The sequence below is a fragment of the Orcinus orca genome, chromosome 5, assembly GCF_937001465.1.
Source record: "Orcinus orca chromosome 5, mOrcOrc1.1, whole genome shotgun sequence".
Taxonomy (NCBI): Eukaryota; Metazoa; Chordata; class Mammalia; order Artiodactyla; family Delphinidae; genus Orcinus; species Orcinus orca.
In genome coordinates, this window is record NC_064563.1 from 117,221,249 (window position 1) to 117,241,563 (window position 20,315).

Consider the following 20,315-nt stretch of genomic DNA (forward strand, 5'->3'; position numbering starts at 1 on the left):
GCATTAACTTTCTAATTACTAGCTATTTGCCAATGACTAACTCTTTGATTTGGACGAGTCACGTGAACTTTCAATGTTTCAGCTCCCTAATTGCTGAAATGAGGTAACAGTTTACAGCCTAACTCATGGGTGTTGAGATATGTTTACAAACTGATGGCAATTGTGATATTTGACTCTGATGTTTGCTGGTTTTTAGATGTGAATTTTACATATTTAAACCAGTCAGTGTGTGTGTTATTCTGTATTCTTTTTCACTTAAAATTATTTTATGAATATTTTTATATGTATTAACATAGATTTTATGATTATTATTCTTGAGGTGACAAAAAATATTACTTCTGATGAAATACTCTCATTTCTTAGGGTCTTTAAATCTTTCGTTGAACATGTGGAAAACTAGGTAAACTTTTATAAACCCTGCTCTAATAGGGTTATATCATCTGTTACACTCCTCATATCTGTACCACTACCACCACCATCACCACTATACTGATATTTATAATAAGAAATTTTTTTATTGGAGTATAATTGCTTTACAATGTTGTGTTAGTTTCTGCTGTACAATGCAGTGAATCAGCTATATGTATACCTATACCCGCTCCCTCTTGGACCTCCCTCCCACCCCTCCCATCCTGCCCATCTAGGTCATCACAGAGCACCAAGCTGAGCGTCCTGTGCTTTATAGCATGTTCCCACTAGCTATGTGTTTTAAGCATGGTAGTGTACACATGTCAATCCTAATCTCCCAATTTGTCCCACCCTCCCCTTCCCCCGCTGTGTCCACATGTCCGTTCTCTACATCTACATCTCTATTCCTGCCCTGCAAATAGGTTCATCTGTACCATTCTTCTAGATCCCACATATATGCGTTGATATATGATATTTGTTTTTCTCTTTCTAGCTTACTTCACTCTGTATGACAGACTGTAGGTCCATCCACATATCTACAAATGACCCAATTTCGTTCCTTTTTATGGCTGAGTAATATTCTTATTGTACATATGTACCACATCTTCTTTATCCATTCATCTGTCGTTGGACACCTAGGTTGTTTCCATGTCCTGGCTTTTGTAAAGTTATTCAATGCCTCCTTTGTGCCAGGCATTATGCTAAGAACTTTAAACAGTTCAATAATTTCAAATCTGACTTCTTATTTTACAGATGAGGAAACTGAGGCAGAGAATGGTGAAAAGATATATCCAGATCCTTCAGATACTAACTAGCAGAACTGAGATTTAAAACAAAAGTTTGACACTACCAAATGTAAAATGGATAGCTGGTGGGAAGCAGCCGCATGGCACAGGGACATCAGCTCGGTGCTTTGTGTCCACCTAGAGGGGTGGGATAGGGAGGGTGGGAGGGAGACGCAGGAGGGAGGAGATATAGGGATATATGTATGCATATAGCTGATTCACTTTGTTATTCAGCAGAAACTAACACCATTGTGAAGCAATTATACTCCAAGAAAGATGTTAAAAATAAAACAGAAAAACAAAAACAAAAGTTTGCACTGTCCAGTATGGTAGGCACTTGCCACATGAGGCTATTTAAATTTGAATCAAAATTACTTAAAATTAAGTAAAGCTACACATCCAGTTCCTCAGTCACACCAGCCACACTCAGGTGCTCAGTAGCATTTGAAGCTCTTGGCTTCTGTACTGGAGAGCACAAATACGGAACATTTTCTTTTTACAGTGCTACGTCCTTCTGATTACAAAGTCCATGCACTTACTTTCTTTAAATCATATTTCTGTGTCTTACACATCCTATTTTATTACCTGATAATTCATTTTAATAATCCAAATGTGAGATATTAGACTCTATTTGAAGTTTTTCTCATAAATCCTAAACTTAGTGTTGACTGCTAAATGTACTACACATTTCTATTTGTGTAACTTTGAACATTTCATCAGTATTTTATTCTAATCTGTGACAACACCAAAATGTTTCATTGTCTTTACCTAAAAACATAAAATTGCTTTAATGAACTTTTTTACCTCTGATTTACATATTACTATTTTATAGAAAAGGATCGTGATATCACAATTCATATAATTGTCTAGCTTTTTGCAATTAGCAAAGTACATGGAATATTTGTTATTCCATTTATATCTTCATAGCAATCTCCTGAGCTGGTTAGAGCAAGTATTATTATCTTCATGTTACAGGTAAAAAAACCGAGACTTAGATAATTTAAGGAACTTGCCTAAAGACACATGACAGATGGTGTAGCCTGATAATCAACGCTGCTTCTCTTTTCTTGCTTTATTTTTGTAAAGTACCTAGTGTAAACCAGGAAGAAATCAACAACAGAGAAACAACATCATTAAACTGGGTTAGGATAGGATAAGGAAGTGAGGATGACGCTAAATATGATGCAAATATCAAAGAACTGTAAAGATATAGAAAGTTGAATAAATCCCCGGATATTGGATTGTTTCTAAATATAACAAGACTACGAAATGTAAACCACTCTGTTACTGGACTTTATTATAATCAGTTATAAAGAAACACTCTGTTACTAATTCAATTAATACCTGGAAATAAATATTCGTTCATTCTTATAATCAAGGGAACACAGGTGGTAGAGTCTTGTAAAAACCCCAGAGCACTAAAACACTTATCATTATTTTTTCATACTTACCAGGAGGGGCCTCTAATTTGATTTGAGCCAAAATCAACAGATAATGTAGAAAAGATTAAACGATTCTAAGCAAAGGAATTATTGGCTCACATGTTTCATCCATGGAGTATCTGAAACACTCCTGCCAAGTTTCAAACTCCAGCCTTCTAATATACCTCCACGGTATTAACAGATTTCACACCAGCAACCAAAGATGGAAGAGAATTGGAAGGGTGGAGTGAAAATGCACAGTTGCTGATTTCACTTTCTTGCTTTCTTGTTTTTCTTAGATTGAATGCCCAAAACTAATAATTATTGCATGATAAATGAGGAACAAATTGAAGTGTGACTCCAGCTTGTGAGAAATCTTTGGCGCATAAAACTTTGAACATGACACATCCAGCTTTGCAAATGGTTGCATCCAAAATTTAGTCACTCTGGCAACCAGTTTTGTTTAATCAGGCAATTTCTTAGAGTTGTCTTTTGAATATTTGTGACTTAAAATATTTTAAACTAATATTCAGAATTTTAAAGTTTAATAATGAAAAATGAACTTTATTTTTAATGTTTATTCATTTAAAAAACTATCTATGGAATTTCACCTAAATTGCCTATGTCAGGAGATCAGAACATCTCTCTAATGCAGGATTTATACTAGTTCCACTACAGTTGTTTTGGATTTTTTCCTAGAATTATGACTTTATTATCTCAGATAGAGTTTTTAGGTTTTAGATTTTTTCATATAATAAGAGTAATTTTATTTATATGTTATAAAAATGCCTTCCATTGTTTCCTTCCATGGGACATTAAAACTGTTAAGGTGATAGATTTAGCGAAAGTGCCTTCCCATTCCTATAATTCTGATATGGAAGTGTGTTATATCCTGGGTTAGGATATCCACTTCAATTATATTTTTGGATTAGCTTACCAAGAATATTTTTAGACAGTTTTCCAGTTTCTCTGAATTCACTATGTACTCTTTTAATAGAAAAAATTCCAAGATAAAAAGAGCTCAGTCATATTGATTGATCAGTTATCAAAGTCCAAAGCACATTTTTGAATCTAAAATTGCCAAGCATGCTGGTATGATACCATCATTCTTTCTGTTGGACTCAGAAAGATTATCAAGTTGGTTTGGGGTCATTTATGAAAATCTGTCTTATACGTTTCCTTGGGGTAGATGGGTTTTTTGTTGTTTTGTGTTTTACGTATTTTAAAGTTTAAAAAGCACAGTATTCCATTTCTCTCCACTATACATTTCCTTCACCATCCACAATCCTTATTTAGTCTCTGAACTCTTAAGTTAAGTAGGTCCCTTGACAATGCAGCAAGCCTAGTCAGTGGTTGGTCATTTGAAAGGAGTACATTTTAATATTCTGAATCAGTGCATCATAGAAATGCATTCTGAATAATGCATGTCTCCTACTTTAATTACTTGTTTAATTAGTTTGTTTCAAAGCCTAGAGCAACTGCTGTTGTTCGGATGATTAGAAAATTGCTTCCAGTTGCAGAAATCTATTTCCTGTTGTTTGTTCTGGCAGTGATCGCAGACCGACCTCCCCCAGTCATTCGACAGGGTCCTGTGAATCAGTCTGTAGCAGTGGATGGTACTTTAGTGCTCAGCTGTGTGGCCACAGGCAGTCCAGTGCCCACAATTCTGTGGAGAAAGGATGGAGTCCTTGTTTCAACCCAAGATTCTCGAATCAAACAGCTGGAGACCGGAGTACTACAGATCCGATATGCTAAGGTAACTTGAAATGACACCCTGGGTTTCCCATTTTGTTCCACTTTGGTTTTGCCTCCAGCAACTAGTGTTGAAGTCTCAAATTTTAGAATCAATGAAATGTTAATAACAGTATTAATATATTTTTAATTTGATGCATTATTCTTTCAGACATTTCACTGTGTATATTAAAGATGATTTGACTCATAATTTAGCCCATGGCAAGTAGTTTAAGGTTTTATATGGAGGAGAAAAGGATGAGGATTTATGGGAGATAAAAATACCTTCCAAATGGTGATGTGATGCATTCATTCCATATAGCATTTTTCAAAGATATCTTCCAGTATCATATTATGTGCCGTGTACTTGAAGAGTTCTTTTATTGTGAATATTTGGTTCAGAATTTTGCAATTACAGAATACTCTGCATGCAAACAATAAAGCAATGTACACATTGAATGTACATTTCAAATCAGAATATTAAATGATGAAAGCCCACAGGTTTGTGGGAACAATTTAGGGATTTACCTTCCCAGGGCATCACATCCCATACCTGTTCTTTCAGGACTGTGTTCTTTTGCTTTGATTTTTGTTTTCATTTTAGATCAAGATCAGACAAGCTCATGAGGCATATGAAAGAATAGCCTTGACAGCAATAAACATAAATTTCGATTGCTTTATTGCCTATTGTGGGCGGCTTCTTTGGAGTTTTGGATCAACATAGCAGTTCATTTTATGTGCCACGAAAGTTAATATGTTGTACTTTTATGTGACAATGGTTGTGACTTTGTTATTACAATTGCCAGAGCAAGATGACAGCATTTTTGTTTTATCTAACATTATTTGATGATAGAATTATTACCTTAGGCAGAGGTATATGGGTTCATTATGGTACTGATGATTTTAACATTGAACATGTGACCTGTGTTTGTTTTCTGGCAGTCAGTCTTTCAAAGGAAGAGAGAGCATCATTCCAGCTGGAGTTTGACTTTATACTTACGAAACTGCCTTAAGTTACAGGTTAAAAAAATAAAATGAGAAAAAAGAGTGAATGCTTTAAGAAGAAATCATTTTGTGTCTATCCATTTTCTATAAATATTTGTTTATCTCTGATATCCATATGGGTGTAACTCACATAATATATGAAATAGCAAGTAATAGTCACTGGCTAAATTTTATTAGCCCTATTACGTGACTTATTAAATGTAAAGCTATAAATTAGTAATAAAGATTAACCCTTTGAAATTAAAGTTATATAGCTCATTGTTTACTGCGCGACACAGAAAATGGTGATGTTAATGCACTTAAATATTATATTTTTATTATACAGTTAGAATAACATTTTTGTCTTCTGTCTTCATGCAATATTTTACTTCACATTCAATAAAAACAAATTAAGAGGCAGTTTCTGGTTAGTGCTTTTTAATGCAAGTTATCCATATTCATGGACCATATACAAAACTATAATTGCTTTTTCAGCCCAGTGAGCTCTTGATTGTTCCAAATATTTATTTTGCATCTGTCTTCTCAGCTGGGTGACACTGGTCGGTACACCTGCATTGCATCAACCCCCAGCGGTGAAGCAACATGGAGTGCTTACATTGAAGTCCAAGGTAAATTCAATAGTATTTTACCTTAAAATAAAGCTTTTGTTTACTCACTGGTAAAAAGATGAAGAGCATGTCTTGATGCTTGAGTAGGTGGATGGGTATGATATCTACATTTATGTGCTTATCTGCGTAAACATCTTTCATCTTTTTCTTCTTTGTTAGAATTTGGAGTTCCAGTTCAGCCTCCAAGACCCACCGACCCAAATTTAATCCCTAGTGCCCCCTCAAAACCTGAAGTTACAGATGTCAGCCGAAATACAGTAACGTTGTCATGGCAACCAAATTTGAATTCAGGTGCTACTCCAACATCTTATATTATAGAAGCCTTCAGGTAGAGTGAAGACGATGTTTCCTAGTTGTTCTCTCTTTTGATTTACCATTAAATATGCATGTTCTAACTTGTGTATCTATCCTTAGCCATGCATCTGGCAGCAGCTGGCAGACCGTAGCAGAGAATGTGAAAACAGAAACATTTGCCATTAAAGGACTCAAACCTAATGCAATTTACCTTTTCCTTGTGAGGGCAGCAAATGCATATGGAATTAGTGATCCAAGCCAGATATCAGACCCAGTGAAAACACAAGGTAAATATTGATTTACTCAGCCTTGAGACATCTACTTATCTTTAGATGTTATAATTTTACAAGTAACTCATTTGTACTACATGCTAGGATTGTATATTTAACATAGATCTATTATCCAAGTTGCTCAATTAATTTTTAATACACAGTGTCTGCATACTTTCTTATTTTCTGGACTAAGCACTCTAAGACAAGATGAATAACAGAGAAATGTTTCTCATTTTATAAATCACAAATCCAATGAGCAAAAATATTATGTGAATATTTTTGTATTATTTTCAATTTTTTGATTTTTAAATATGACTATATGTGGGTGTAAAATTTTAATCACATAATTGTTTTTAAAATTGAGTAAATTTTATGTATGTTGAGATTAATACTCATGACCTCCTGGATGAGTTTTGAACATTGCAACCATTGCAAAAATAATTTAGGTCTGTATGTTGTTTCGCCTATCTTTCATTGCCAACCATGTGAACCATGATATATTAAACTTTTAAATGGAAATCATGTATATTTTCGTCAAAGCTGGGTTAAAGAAACAGATAAAAGGAAAAATGAACATGTTGAAGCTGCTTCTAAAAAGATTTGAAATTGGAAATTTTTTCACTTGGACCACATTCTGGATACACTGCTTTTTATTGTCTTTCATGAATAGGAATTATTATTATTATTATTATTTGTGTGTGTGTGTGTGTGTGTGTGTGTGTGTGTGTGTGTGTGTGTGTGGTACGCGGGCCTCTCACTGTCGTGGCCTCTCCCGTTGCGGAGCACAGGCTCCGGACACGCAGGCTCAGCGGCCATGGCTCACGGGCCCAGCCGCTCCACGGCATGTGAGATCTTCCCGGACTGGGGCACGAACCTGTGTCCCCTGCATCGGCAGGTGGACTCTCAACCACTGCGCCACCAGGGAAGGCCAGGAATTATTTTTAGCTTTCAACAGATTATTATCTCCTACCCACCCTCTTGCTCCTCCTGTTATTTTAATGTTTTAATAGTAGTAAAATTTATATATTAAAAAAAGATGAATTTGAATCAACCTTTACCTTTTTTTAAACATATTGTCATCACAATTAAAATATACTTTATTAATATAAGATTAATAAAGAAAGGTAATTCTAGATGGTAGGAATTAGAAATATAAAATTCTTTTCTCAACATACAGAGGAATCATAATGTCTCTATCTTAATTCATATATTTCCAAAGCAAAAATGGAAACTTAGTTACAGTGACAGAAACAAATTGCACACAAAAGTATTGAAAGATTTAAATTACTTTTTCCTGGTTTGGGAGAGGGTCTGCCAGCCATGTTGCATGTTTTGTCTTCTCCAGTGAGTATATAAGCAATCTTTTGGGAAGGACTTTTTGTTTCAGAATTCACTGAGAGAGCAAACTGAGTTGTAGAACATGCCCATGTCTGTTTCTTGCTGTGTGAAATCAACACACCCAAATGCATATATTTGCTATTATGAGTCACTTCACCAGTAGCTTTAATATTCTTGGAGCCTGCCTTAAGGCAGTTTGAGGTTTTCAATATTAGATACGCATTTGTAAAGAATGCAGAAACTATGACAGCTGTAAAGTGAACTTAAACTTTTGTCCCCAGTACAGTGGCCTCTACCCAGTAGACCTTAGGAAAAGTTTTTCATTAACTGCAGTTCTGTCATATACTCATATAAATGATTTTGTAAAATATATCCTCAACTCTTAAGCGAGGAGGTAGTCAACATCTTATCAGTGAGTTAATTTAAGTTTTTTAAAAAATTTAATCAACTTACCTTTATACATGATAGCTAGTAGAACAACTTAAAGGAAACAAACCCATGTCAACTGGAAAACTGGAAACATAGTGAAACAGTCGTACAATTGTGAAATCAAAGAATTTTTCATCTCAGCTCTTCAACCTACTAGCAAGTTAGTATGTTTGTTCCCTGAGCATCGGTTCCCTCATCTATATAATGGGGCTAAAAATCCCTACTCCACAAGATTGGACAAGGATTAAATTAGCCAATTTATGAATATACAGGGCTCATATTTCTTTTATATTATATGCCATGAGACTGTCATTGGACTTGTATTTCTTTCACTGTCTGGAATAAAAACAGAGGAAGTTCATAAAATTTGAGAAACACAGCTAGTGTGCTGAGTGGGAAAACCAGAATTAAATGTATCTCGACAGTCTGGAATGATGGGCCAGCACTAACAAGGTTAAAATTAATGGAGCAAATTTATAAGTCTGGTACTTGAACTTAGGTTTAAAAAATTAGCTGTAGAAGAATAGGCTGAGGATACTCGGCTTAAAAAGAGAGTACACGTGAGTGTGTGTCAGGTGCGTCAGGATGACTTCAGTGTTGGAAGTCAATTAGCACACCTGTCTGAGCCAATGGAGTGAATAGTTGTCAAAGAAACAAATCTAGTCTTAGCAGAATTATACGCAGATCAAAATCTGAACTGGTCAGATCACGAAGGGAGTAATGTGTCCTATTTTGAGCACTGCATTTTCAGGTAGACTTTTAAGAGGAAGACAGGATGGTTGGTGAGGCTGCACTAAAGGCTGAAAACCACATCATTGGAAAAGAAATCCAAAGACTTGGCACATTTAACCCCCAAAATAACAACGTTAGACTGGGCTTGACTTTTTCTTCCTTAATACTTTAAGAGTAAGATATGCTTATTCTAACTCCAGGCACCAAAACAAGCCAATGAGTGGAAGTTAACATTGAGGCAGATTTCATCGTCTAGTACTTAGACTGCTTTTGAGACACACCGAAGCTGAGCTGAGTCAGGCCATAGCAGGAGCCTGGGGAAGAACCTGGGAAAATCCAGTTGAAGGGTACAGGACGTGTAAGCAGTTAGGAGAAGAGCCAAGGGTAGAGGGAATTCAGGAAAGACTTGTTGGAAGTTGATTCACGAGGGAGCAGGCATAATTTCTTTAATTACTTCTGCAGCATGGCTGCAAAAAAAGTCTTCCCCAAGTGGGCATTTCTATGAATGAACTGGGTCTTTAAGTTGCACAGATCCAGGGCATGGTTTCCTGTTCAGGAGTCAGGTAGACCTAGGTCGCAGTTGGAGTTGGAGCCCTGTCCCAGTGTAATCAAAATGTGCTTTCCCAAATACAAGATTTGATAATGCAAGGAAGATGACATGAGCACCTAGCAAGTGGGAGTGGGCTGGGGGGTAGAGGGTAGTTGTTGCCACTGTTAGTACTATTCTTTATCCATGTTCTGTCCACACAGCATTCTTGAGCCCTATCTTTTAAAGAATATGCACACAGACATAGAATGTACAGAATATGTATATACTATAGATAATAAGAGACCAGTTATTGTAAATAATGAAGGGGGGCCTGGATAATGCCCCCCCCTCAGAGATTATGTATAGGGAGCTCCAATACTGGGGAAATAATGGGAGTAGAATCATATCTGAGATTTCCTCCAAGTTTAATTCTGAATGTTGGGAAGACCTTTCACATTATAATACATTTCTTTCAGGAGGAGAAGGAAAGCAAGAACAATAAAGGGACCGATTAATACATGTCTCAATATTACATTATTAGACATTACTTTCCATTTTTCTTTCTGATGAGGAATTTTCTAAAATAATATTCTATTGCCAAAATGGTTACACTAGGGATTTTTCCTAGATTTCATGAAGGGATTAGCTGGCATGTTACCTCAACTAGAGAAATTAGAGATTGCCATGCAAATTATAGTAGTTACCTTTTAAAATGATTACTAAGACACTTCCTAAAAGGTAGACGATTCCCTGAGGATGGAAGTTTACATGTGAGAGAACATGTTTAGAAGCTAATATAATATGTTTGATATGTGTGTGTTTTCCATACAGTAATTCACTTTAACTCAACTAATGTTTATTAACACATTCTATATGTATGGAACTGTGCTAGGTATTCTGGGTTCATAAAAATTGACCCAATCCCTACCTTCAAGAAGAGGACTTTATATGCCTTAAAAAATGCAGTTCTCACAAAAATTCCCTCCTCAGAAGTAGCTTCCATTGATATTGCCATTTGACAGATGAGGTAACTGAAAAATAGTGAGGTTAAGAAATCTTCCCAATATTACATGGCTGTCGAGTTGCTAAGTTGGGGAGTTGCCAAATCTGTCTTATTCCAAGAACTCCACTCTTACCCTAGAGATAGATGGTAGCTAAAGTTGTAGGAGCAATGGAGACCAGTAGAGAAGTAAATCTGCCTGAGATGGAAAAGTTACAATCAAGTGCTTTCTGGCTCTAGTCTGTGAAAATAGGTAGCCTGAAGACCGATATGAGCCAAAGCTCTTCCAAAGGTCTGATAAACTATGAGAAGCCAAAACTATCTCAGGTTTTCTCATTTTGCTTATTTATAAGTTTATAAATCAAGGTTATTACATCTAAGGGTTTTGAATAGCACTCTTTTTTTTTTTTTTTTTTTTTTTTTTTTTGCGGTACGCGGGCCTCTCACTGTTGTGGCCTCTCCCGTTGCGGAGCACAGGCTCCAGACACGCAGGCTCAGCGACCATGGCTCACGGGCCCAGCCGCTCCGCCGCATGTGGGATCTTCCCGGACCGGGGCACGAACCCACGTCCTCTGCATCGGCAGGGGGACTTTCAACCACTGCACCACCAGGGAAGCCCCTGAATAGCACTCTTGTTCTGTATTGTCTTTCATTTGCTTGCCTTCCATGGACTTCATCAAACATACTTACCAACCTCATTTTTTAAAATTTTTATTGGAGTATAGCTGACTTACACTGTTGTGTTAGTTTCAGGTGTACAGCAAAGTGAATATTATATGCACATATGCATATGTCCACTCTCTTTTAGATTCTTTTCCCATATAGCTGACCTCATTTTTTTTTTTGTTTGGCCACGCCATGAGGCATGTGGGAATCTTAGTTCCCAGCCAGGGATCGAACCCTTACCCCCTGCAGTGGAAGCTCAGAGTCTTTTTTTTTTTTTTTTTTTTTTAGATCTGTTCTCTCTTTCTATGAGTTTGTTTGTTTGCTTGTTTGTTTTTGAAGTATAATTGACCTACAACACTGTGTTAGTTCCTGTTACGTAACATAGTCATTCGATATTTCTATACATTTCAAAGTGATCACCAGCATGTCTAGTTACCATATGTCAACATACAAAGACATTACATAGTTATTGACTACATATCCCACCCTGTGCATTTCATACCTGTGAGTCATTTATTTTGCAACTGGAAGTTTGCAAAGAGGTATGAACTTCCAGTTGACTTGCATTCTTAACCAAGAAACTTAGATCCCATGAATAAGGTGGTCTGGTGTAGTGAAAAGAGCATGCATGATTTGTGTCCAAAGGCCTGGCTTTTACTGCCTGCTCATGGATGCTGTGGCCTTGGAGCAGGTGTTCAGTCTTTCTGTAGCCAAGTTCCCTTCCTTGAACACTGGCAGCGCGGAGTCTTAACCATTGGACCACCAGGGAAGTCCCCAACCACATTTTTCATATTCATGTTTTTGTGTTCTATCCGACCTCAGTTCTTTAAAAGTATTTAATCATTCATAAAACTAAAATTCTTGTTTCTGTTGCTTGTGCGATGGAAAGTAATCCAGAATATATGTGCCAAGATACAGTACTTTGAGAAGGAGAATTACGGATATTAGAAAAATCTTAATTTTCTTCTCTTGTTCATCCTGTGTTCCCTTTTACTACTGTAAACAAAGCAAAGCATCTGTACTTAGAAAATCTCTTTAGAAACAGCAATTTTTATCAAGTACAGACTTCTTAGTAAGTTTAACAAAACACTCTCTTGTTGGGAAAAAAGCGCAACATAAATGAACACTAGTAGCAATTTAATTCTTACTATGTTCTTGGTCTCCTTTCCAAAAATGTTGGTGTTCTTGAGACTTAGAACTCTTTATTGAACCTTTCTGACAGTGATACAATAACTAAACTAAACCAAACCATCAATTAAATAGATGTTAAGTACTCTTTTCTCATCAGATTTGTTTTGTTCTGTTCTATTCTGTTTTATTCTATCTTATCCTATGCTATCCTATTGTGTTGGAGGTTCCTGTATCCTCCATCATAACCATTAACTTATCATATATCTTATTTGGGAAGCTATCCAGGTTCATCTTATACGGTGAGGATGTCTTTTTGTGCTTGCTTTTCACTTATGTGTGTCCATTCTCTCCATTACTCATCTGCTGTGCTGCAAATCCTGGCTCTTTTCTTTCTGGCATAGTTAGGATCAGTACAGAAGGTTGTGGAACAAACTCAGAGGCGATTGCACAGGCTTCTCATCTTTGGCAAGAAAGTGATCATTACATGATAGGAGGAGCCCTCAAATGCTGCTGTTTGCCGTTGTTATCTTTGCCTCCTGCTCTTTACTGCTGTCTCCATGCCCTCTGCTTGTTGTCTCTCTCTATATGTCCTATCCTCCTGACTCTAGTAAAAAGGTTAAGTTGTTCCTATTTTATTCTGTATCACAGGTTGGAATTATCCTTCACAGTTGGAATGCTTCTTCTTTTCTGAGATTTTTCTATGAATGAAAGGATTGTTTCCCCCATGCTTTCATTCAAGTCAGTTGCATTGTCTAGGATCTGACACAGTCTCCTTGGATTGTTGCAGATGTTACCCCAACAAGTCAGGGGGTGGATCACAAGCAGGTCCAGCGAGAACTGGGAGATGTCGTACTGCATCTCCACAACCCCACCGTCCTTTCTTCCTCTTCGGTCGAAGTGCACTGGACAGTGAGTCGTTGTTGCTGCCGTAATATTTGATCTCAGTTTTAATAAGCAGATGACTTTGGAAGATCATTACCTGAAAAAATATATGTATATAGAGAGAGATGCAACAGATAGTTAAATTATATATATCTGTTGCTTACCTCTCTACCAATGATAACTTTATAATGTAAGCATTGTTTATTATGGTAGCTGTGAAACGGCTTTAAACAGAGAAAAATTTCATCTTGTGTGTATTTTATATTATGCTGCAGTAATGAACTTTACCAGTCTCAGACGAGACAAGTTATATATTCATAGTACTATAACGATAGGATCATTAGCATATGAATTTTTTAAACTGAAAAGTATTTCTGAATAATATTAAGTAGTCTTTTAAAATTAGGAAGTGGAAAAATACATTTTATTTCCTCATCCCCTTGACACTCTGACTTACCTCTAGATATCTGTTGTGGAAGTGCCATGATGCCTCACATTTCTGCATGAAGCATAGAAATTAGTATCTAATATTGTACATAAAGGCTGCAAAAGCGGACGTATTACAAAAGATAGTGATTTGTTTTTAGTATTCTACTTTATGTAAACTAGAAAACTGTGGAATGAAGTCAGATAGAATTTTTTGGCATTGTGTCACATTTAATTTTCATAATTTTCTAAAAAGTCAATAAAAGGACATGAATGGTTGCATTTTTATTTGTCATTTTAACAGGTGGACCAACAGTCTCAGTATATTCAAGGATACAAAATTCTTTATCGCCCGTTTGGAGCCAGCCATGGTGAATCGGAGTGGTTAGTTTTTGAAGTGAGGACTCCAACCAAAAATAGCGTGGTTATCCCTGATCTCAAAAAAGGAGTCAACTATGAAATTAAGGCTCGTCCTTTTTTTAATGAATTTCAAGGAGCAGATAGTGAAATTAAATTTGCCAAAACCCTAGAAGAAGGCAAGTATAACGAAATGTGCAGTTACTATGCATTGCAATACTTTTTTGTTAGGCTTTTATTAACTTAATGGAAAAGTATGAATGACATTAAGTCATAATATTAGTGACATTAATTATTAACTGTTTTGATAGTGAGCATTGTATTTTGTTAATAGGATTATTTAATTAGAACTACTAAAAACCAAAATTCTATTATACTCGACTTGCTTTAGTAGTGGCCTATCTAAAAATGTGCGAATGTGTACATTGTGTTACTTAATGACGTATTGGATATATTTAATTATTCAGAACTAAGATTCACATTTAAAGATGGAATTATCCTCAATTTGCTTGTCTTTCCATTAATTATTTTTCATTCATTTATCAAATGTTATTTTGAGTGATGATCCGTAAATAAGGTGAGTAATGTTTTGGTTTGCCCGGGACCTTCTGGACTTAGCATTTTATGCCTCATGTCCCTGGAAACCCCTCAGCTCTAGACAAACCAGTATGTTTGGACACTCTATAACTAGAGATTAAAAGTTAGTATTTACGTAAAGGTTAAAGGTTACATGTCACAAGTGTACTCTTTAAAAATAACCAGAATTTTTCCTAAAATGTCTTTATTACTTTGATTACAATAAATTATAGGATACAGTTAATAACATGGATGGTTAGTATTTATCTTTATGCTTTTGAACATTTTTAGGGAGAACATGGGACTAGGGTTACAGGGTAGGAGAAAGAGGAATTCTCCTGGGATGTTTTGTGGAGATAATCTATATAACTTTGGTTATGGAAAACTCACAATAACAATAGGTTAGCGATATCGAGGAAAAACAAATAGTTTGGGACTATTCAAATTGAATGAGATACATCTTTAAAACATATACATATATGGATATAAATTTTATATGTTTTTGTTTAAATGTTAAATGCCTGATTTCAGTGTTCTCTAGTGTGCTCATAATATATCTACTTTTTAAAACAATTTCATAGCACCCAGTGCCCCACCCCAAAGTGTAACTGTATCAAAGCATGATGGAAATGGAACTGCAATTCTTGTCAGTTGGCAGCCACCTCCTGAAGATACTCAGAATGGAATGGTCCAAGAGTATAAGGTAAATACATATATAGCAATTTACTGATGGACACCGCTCTCCCCTGCAGAAAAAAAAAAAAAGCAACCTTGGTTAAATTGTTCATGGATATTTGGCGCCATCTGCTGGTCCACACAGCAGCATGTACAATTATTTTTAAAATACTTTCCTGTTTATTCAATGATTGTGGAATAATTTTTTCTTAAGCCATTTGAAAAAAAGAATTTAAAAGAGAGAATTTACCTGGTCACAGTACATATAGGTACATATAATTTCACACAAACGACAAACGTAAAGGCTAATAAAAGAATCTCTTTTTTTTTCCCCTTAAAAAAACAGCTTAAATACATTTTGCAGAACTAGTTTGCCCCATGGAATTGTATCAGATATGGTTTGATTTCTTTCTTTTAACATGTTTGGAATTTTGTAACATTGGAGCTAAGTTGGAAAAATTATTTTATTGTGCCTGAAAATTCTTTTATAAACCTTGTTTTCATCTCTAAACAAAATTTTATGTCTCAGAGGAAATTCAATTATAAACTTCTGTATATATTTAAATGAATTTTTTAAACATATGACGTATTGTCAAGTAATGTAATCCAGTGATTCTGAATAATTATTTTTACCTGTGAAGTTATCAGCTCTAGTCATTGAATTTAGAGAGGCTTATATAGATTCATCTCCAGCAAATATTTTCAAGCATGCCAAGGTACAATAAAAATTAAGAACATGAGATTTATCCTGTTAATGAATATACATTAAAGCACAGTTTTAATGAGCTATGATAAATGAATAAACGATAGATTGAATTAGGGAAATCTCAATAGAGAGTAAATTTTATGTGTATTTTTTCAACACTTATGTAAACACACTACATACTAGAAGACTTTTAACAGTAAAACATGTATTTCTATAGACACTGAAATATATGTATATATATTTCAGTATATATGTCCATTATACCTCAGTATTTTTCTAGTTACTAGCTGAATTATGATACTTTGTAAATTATCTCATATATGTAAAAATTTATATATGTTTATTGATATGAAACTGATGCTAAGAAGGTGAGCACATTTACCTTCTACAGGTAGTTATATGCTAACATCAGAATCACTTATGGAATCATTTTCCAAATATAGGTGCCTGGCCACCATTTTCAGAGATTCTGATTCAGCAAGTCTAATAAGGCCCATGCATATATACTTTGGTAGATCTTTCCAGGTGATTCTGTTGTGCACTTTTGGATAAAACCCAAATAAAGATCATAAGTGTACTTTTGAGTACCAAATTAATTTGTACAATGACCAAATATACTGAGCTCAATTTTAGGTATAACAGTTTATTTTAAAATGATTTTTAAAAACAAACTAAAACCTCTGTATGACAGTTGCATGTACTTTAAAAGGGCAACATATTTTTAAAGTATTTAAAATACTGCCATAAATGTGCTGTGGATATTTTAGGGTATTTCAGTCATTAAAAGGTAAGAGTCTCTACACTTTCAAGTGCCTTCTCATGAGTTTCAAGGTTATTTCAAGACTGGGAAGTGATGGGGTGCTATGGTTCAGTCCAGAAAAATAAACCGTCATAGAGATTTTCAAGCATATGAAATGCGGCGATGTCTCAGCTCTTAAGCGAAATTGTGTAATGTAGGCATTTTCCCCTAAGAGTCAAAACTCATTTCTCTCCTAAAGAAATGTGAAAGGGTGGATTTCACTTAACTTCATGGTCAATTTAAAATAATAAAATGCCTTTCACAACCTGATTGACTGGTACAAAATCAGTTTGTGGCTTTGGTTCAGCTGTGTAATGTAATTGAGGGAGAAAAAAATCACAAAGGACTCTTTATTTCCAAATGGTCAGACCCTGGTATAGAGTCTGACCATTTGTTGGTATTATGCATTGAAATTATATTAAAATAATATTAACTTTCAAAGAAAAAAAATTAAAGGCTCTTGCCCCTGTGATAGAGGACACTGACACTCTTAGATTTATTTGAAATCCCATTTCCTGTTACAGTTTAGACAATAGGCTACTTGAAACTAATCCTACACCTTGCTTAAGGACATCGTAAAGCATATAGAGCATGTTTTACTACTCCATGGATCATTTTCTTATAGAACCTGAGTCCAAATACTGTCATGCATCATATTCAAGCTCTATAACATTGCAAAAGATCACTCTAATAATTAAATAATCCGTTAGTGAAATTTAAATTAAGGATTATAGCATAGTTCAGAAATCTTAATTTCCTGAAAATAATTTCCTACCACAAATATCAAAGTTAATGAGACATACAATAATTTTCTTATTAGGAGAATATTTTTCTTTTAAATCAAATATGTATTGTTATTCTTTATGATCTTATGTATGTTATTAAAGGCTAATTAAAATTACTGTAAATACAAGATCAGAGTGTTATGTTTCTTTCATTTTTCTTTTCAGTGCTATTTTTCTTTCAAATTTTTCTTTCATTTTCAACCTACCGTAGGTGGACTAAATCCTAGAATGATCCTTATTCTTTATGTTCAGTTTTATTTTTAAAAACCATGTTTATGCCAAGATACTTTAGATTATTCAGAAGCTCTCTCTTTTTAAATCAACTGTTTCTCGATTTTGACATGAAAGGTGATGGGACTGTGACAGCACCAGGGAATTTTATCTAGAGAACTGTTGAAGTAAAGTATTAGACACAGAGTTTCCTACTCATTTTTGTTTTGTTATATCTGGTCAGCTAGTATTATGCAAGTCCATAGTAGGAATGCAAATACTGAATGATAATGGGTAAGTTATTGTTCTTTATCTAGATGTATACAGCTTTTTGCAAGTTCCTTTTATTTTTTCCTGGCATATAATTTCTAGGTGTTAAAAAAACAAAAAAGTCCTGATGATAAGGTTAAGAACCAGGGTCTTGGTAGAATCATTTGTAGAATCATCTGATATAATCCTTTGTAGAAACTTTTATAGAATCACCTGGTATAATCCTTTAAAAGTATATAAGAAAGTTCAAGGAGGCCTTTAAGGTACTACTAAGGTACTACTAGGTTTGACTAGAAGAGTCTTCTCAGAACTAGATCCAGGAGAAAAATGACTTTTGAAACTTCCTACATTAGGTTCATGATAGGTCTGAACTCTGTCTAAGTCTAAAGCCACAGTGCTGATCTTTGCATTAACTTATATAATTTGTTGTGTTCTTCTTATAGGTTTGGTGTCTGGGCAATGAAACTCGATACCATATAAACAAGACAGTAGATGGTTCCACCTTTTCTGTGGTTATTCCCTCACTGGTTCCTGGGATCCGGTATAGCGTAGAGGTGGCAGCCAGCACTGGGGCGGGAGCCGGGGTGAAGAGTGAGCCACAGTTCATCCAGTTAGGTGAGTGCCAGTTCAGATCTGTTTGAAAGACATATCAGTGTACCCACTGTCCTGCTTTTCTTTTTGGTATATAGTGGAGCCAACCATTGCAAGTTGAATAGTCTATGAAATGTGGCAATAGAATTATGAAAATGACGGTGTTAGCTTTATTTTACCTATCTATAATATCACAACTGAATTTAAACTTATCCAAGCACACATTTTTAAATGATATTTTAAGCAAAAGGCTGTCAGTATTGTGTCATCCTAATACTGTCCTATTGAATTTTTTTCATCTTTTCAATAAATACTATTAATTGAGCAACAAGGATGCCTCAGGGAACAGGAAAGATGCAGTCTGCACCTGCATGGAACTTACAGTGGTTTGGGTTTAAAAAGAAACAACTTAAACTAGGTATTGGAAGTTTACAGCAAGATGTAATTTATATTCACCATGTATGTGTCTTTAAAATTGTATTGCTTTTGATAACAAAAAAGATAGATTGAGATGTAAAAGAGCATTGGAATATGACATATGTTAATTACTTAGAAAGTTAAAAATGCAATGTGTGCTTCAAAAGTGGTTAGATGAATGAAAAAGAAACACAAAAACCTGACAGAAGCCTTAGTTACCACACTTCATGGTAGACAATGTGGCATGAACATAAAATTCAAATGTATTGGTTACCAGTAAAATCTGAAACAAACAACAAAAAAAAAGCACCAAAATTATAAATGGAAAGGGGAGAGAAAAGGGTCAGATATTAAGAGGTGACATTTAAATTAAGATACTAAGAAGTATATAGTCAACTTTGTTTGTTCCTTTCACATCAGAAGTTAAGCATTAGTAATATTTCATGCCAGTTGCTAAATTATGAAAATGAATCAGATACATGAATCTTTATATATCACAAATAAGTATATAGTACTGTTGCATGTTGATAATATTGATGACATCTTAGAAATTATTTCAGAACAAAATTAAGAAGCATTCCACTGTGAATAAACTTTGTTGCTGTACGTAATGAACTTTGCATTCAATTTGGAAACAGCTATTGATGTTCCAGTGTTAAGACTGCTACCCGCTGTAACAGATAACACTTGCAGAACTTCTGGAGTGTAATATAATAAAGTCTACCTGAAGTCCAGTGGTTGTAGCTATGGAGGGTCACAGGCTGATGAGGCGTGCCTTCTTTAACACTGGGCTGCCAAGGTTGACCCTGGGCCAGAAGAAAGGAAGAAAAGAAACACATAGTGTGGAGGAGGGTTTAAATGGCACATGTCTGGAAATGGTGCACATCACTGCTGCACAGAGCTTAGTCTCGTGATTCCAAACAGATGAATGGCAGCACTGCAAAATCAAGTAACTGGCTAGGGAGCTACCTCCCAACAACTCTATGCTATGAGAGTACCATTCACGTCTTTAGTGGAGAGCTGGCTGCTTCTGCCACAGCCATTGGCCAGAATTTGATTTTTGGATTATCTTTTACAACGAGCACTTTTTTTTTCAACAGAGATTATAATATACACAACTTTTAAGCAAAAAGAGCTTCATGGTTTATTTCTGGTTCATTTATTCCAAAATTTTTAGGCAATACCGAAAACTATGTTTAAAAAGTGCTTGATGAATCTCTTACAACGTTATCTAAGGTATGGGGGAAAATAGTCTGAACATAGATCTTTTTA

The 20,315-nt window shown here is 35.2% G+C and overlaps 1 protein-coding gene across 11 annotated transcripts in view; it reads left to right on the plus strand.

The window, feature by feature from the left end:
• Window positions 1–20,315, plus strand: part of ROBO1 (roundabout guidance receptor 1) — a 1,104,762-nt gene that overhangs the window by 1,026,374 nt on the left and 58,073 nt on the right. For all 11 annotated transcript variants that reach the window (XM_049709943.1, XM_049709940.1, XM_049709942.1 and 8 more), the window contains 8 exons: window positions 4,165–4,370; window positions 5,877–5,958; window positions 6,118–6,286; window positions 6,373–6,539; window positions 13,137–13,258; window positions 13,962–14,193; window positions 15,172–15,293; window positions 18,479–18,650. In XM_049709943.1, the coding sequence (XP_049565900.1) occupies window positions 4,165–4,370; window positions 5,877–5,958; window positions 6,118–6,286; window positions 6,373–6,539; window positions 13,137–13,258; window positions 13,962–14,193; window positions 15,172–15,293; window positions 18,479–18,650 (1,272 nt within the window). The remainder of the gene's footprint in view (window positions 1–4,164; window positions 4,371–5,876; window positions 5,959–6,117; window positions 6,287–6,372; window positions 6,540–13,136; window positions 13,259–13,961; window positions 14,194–15,171; window positions 15,294–18,478; window positions 18,651–20,315) is intronic.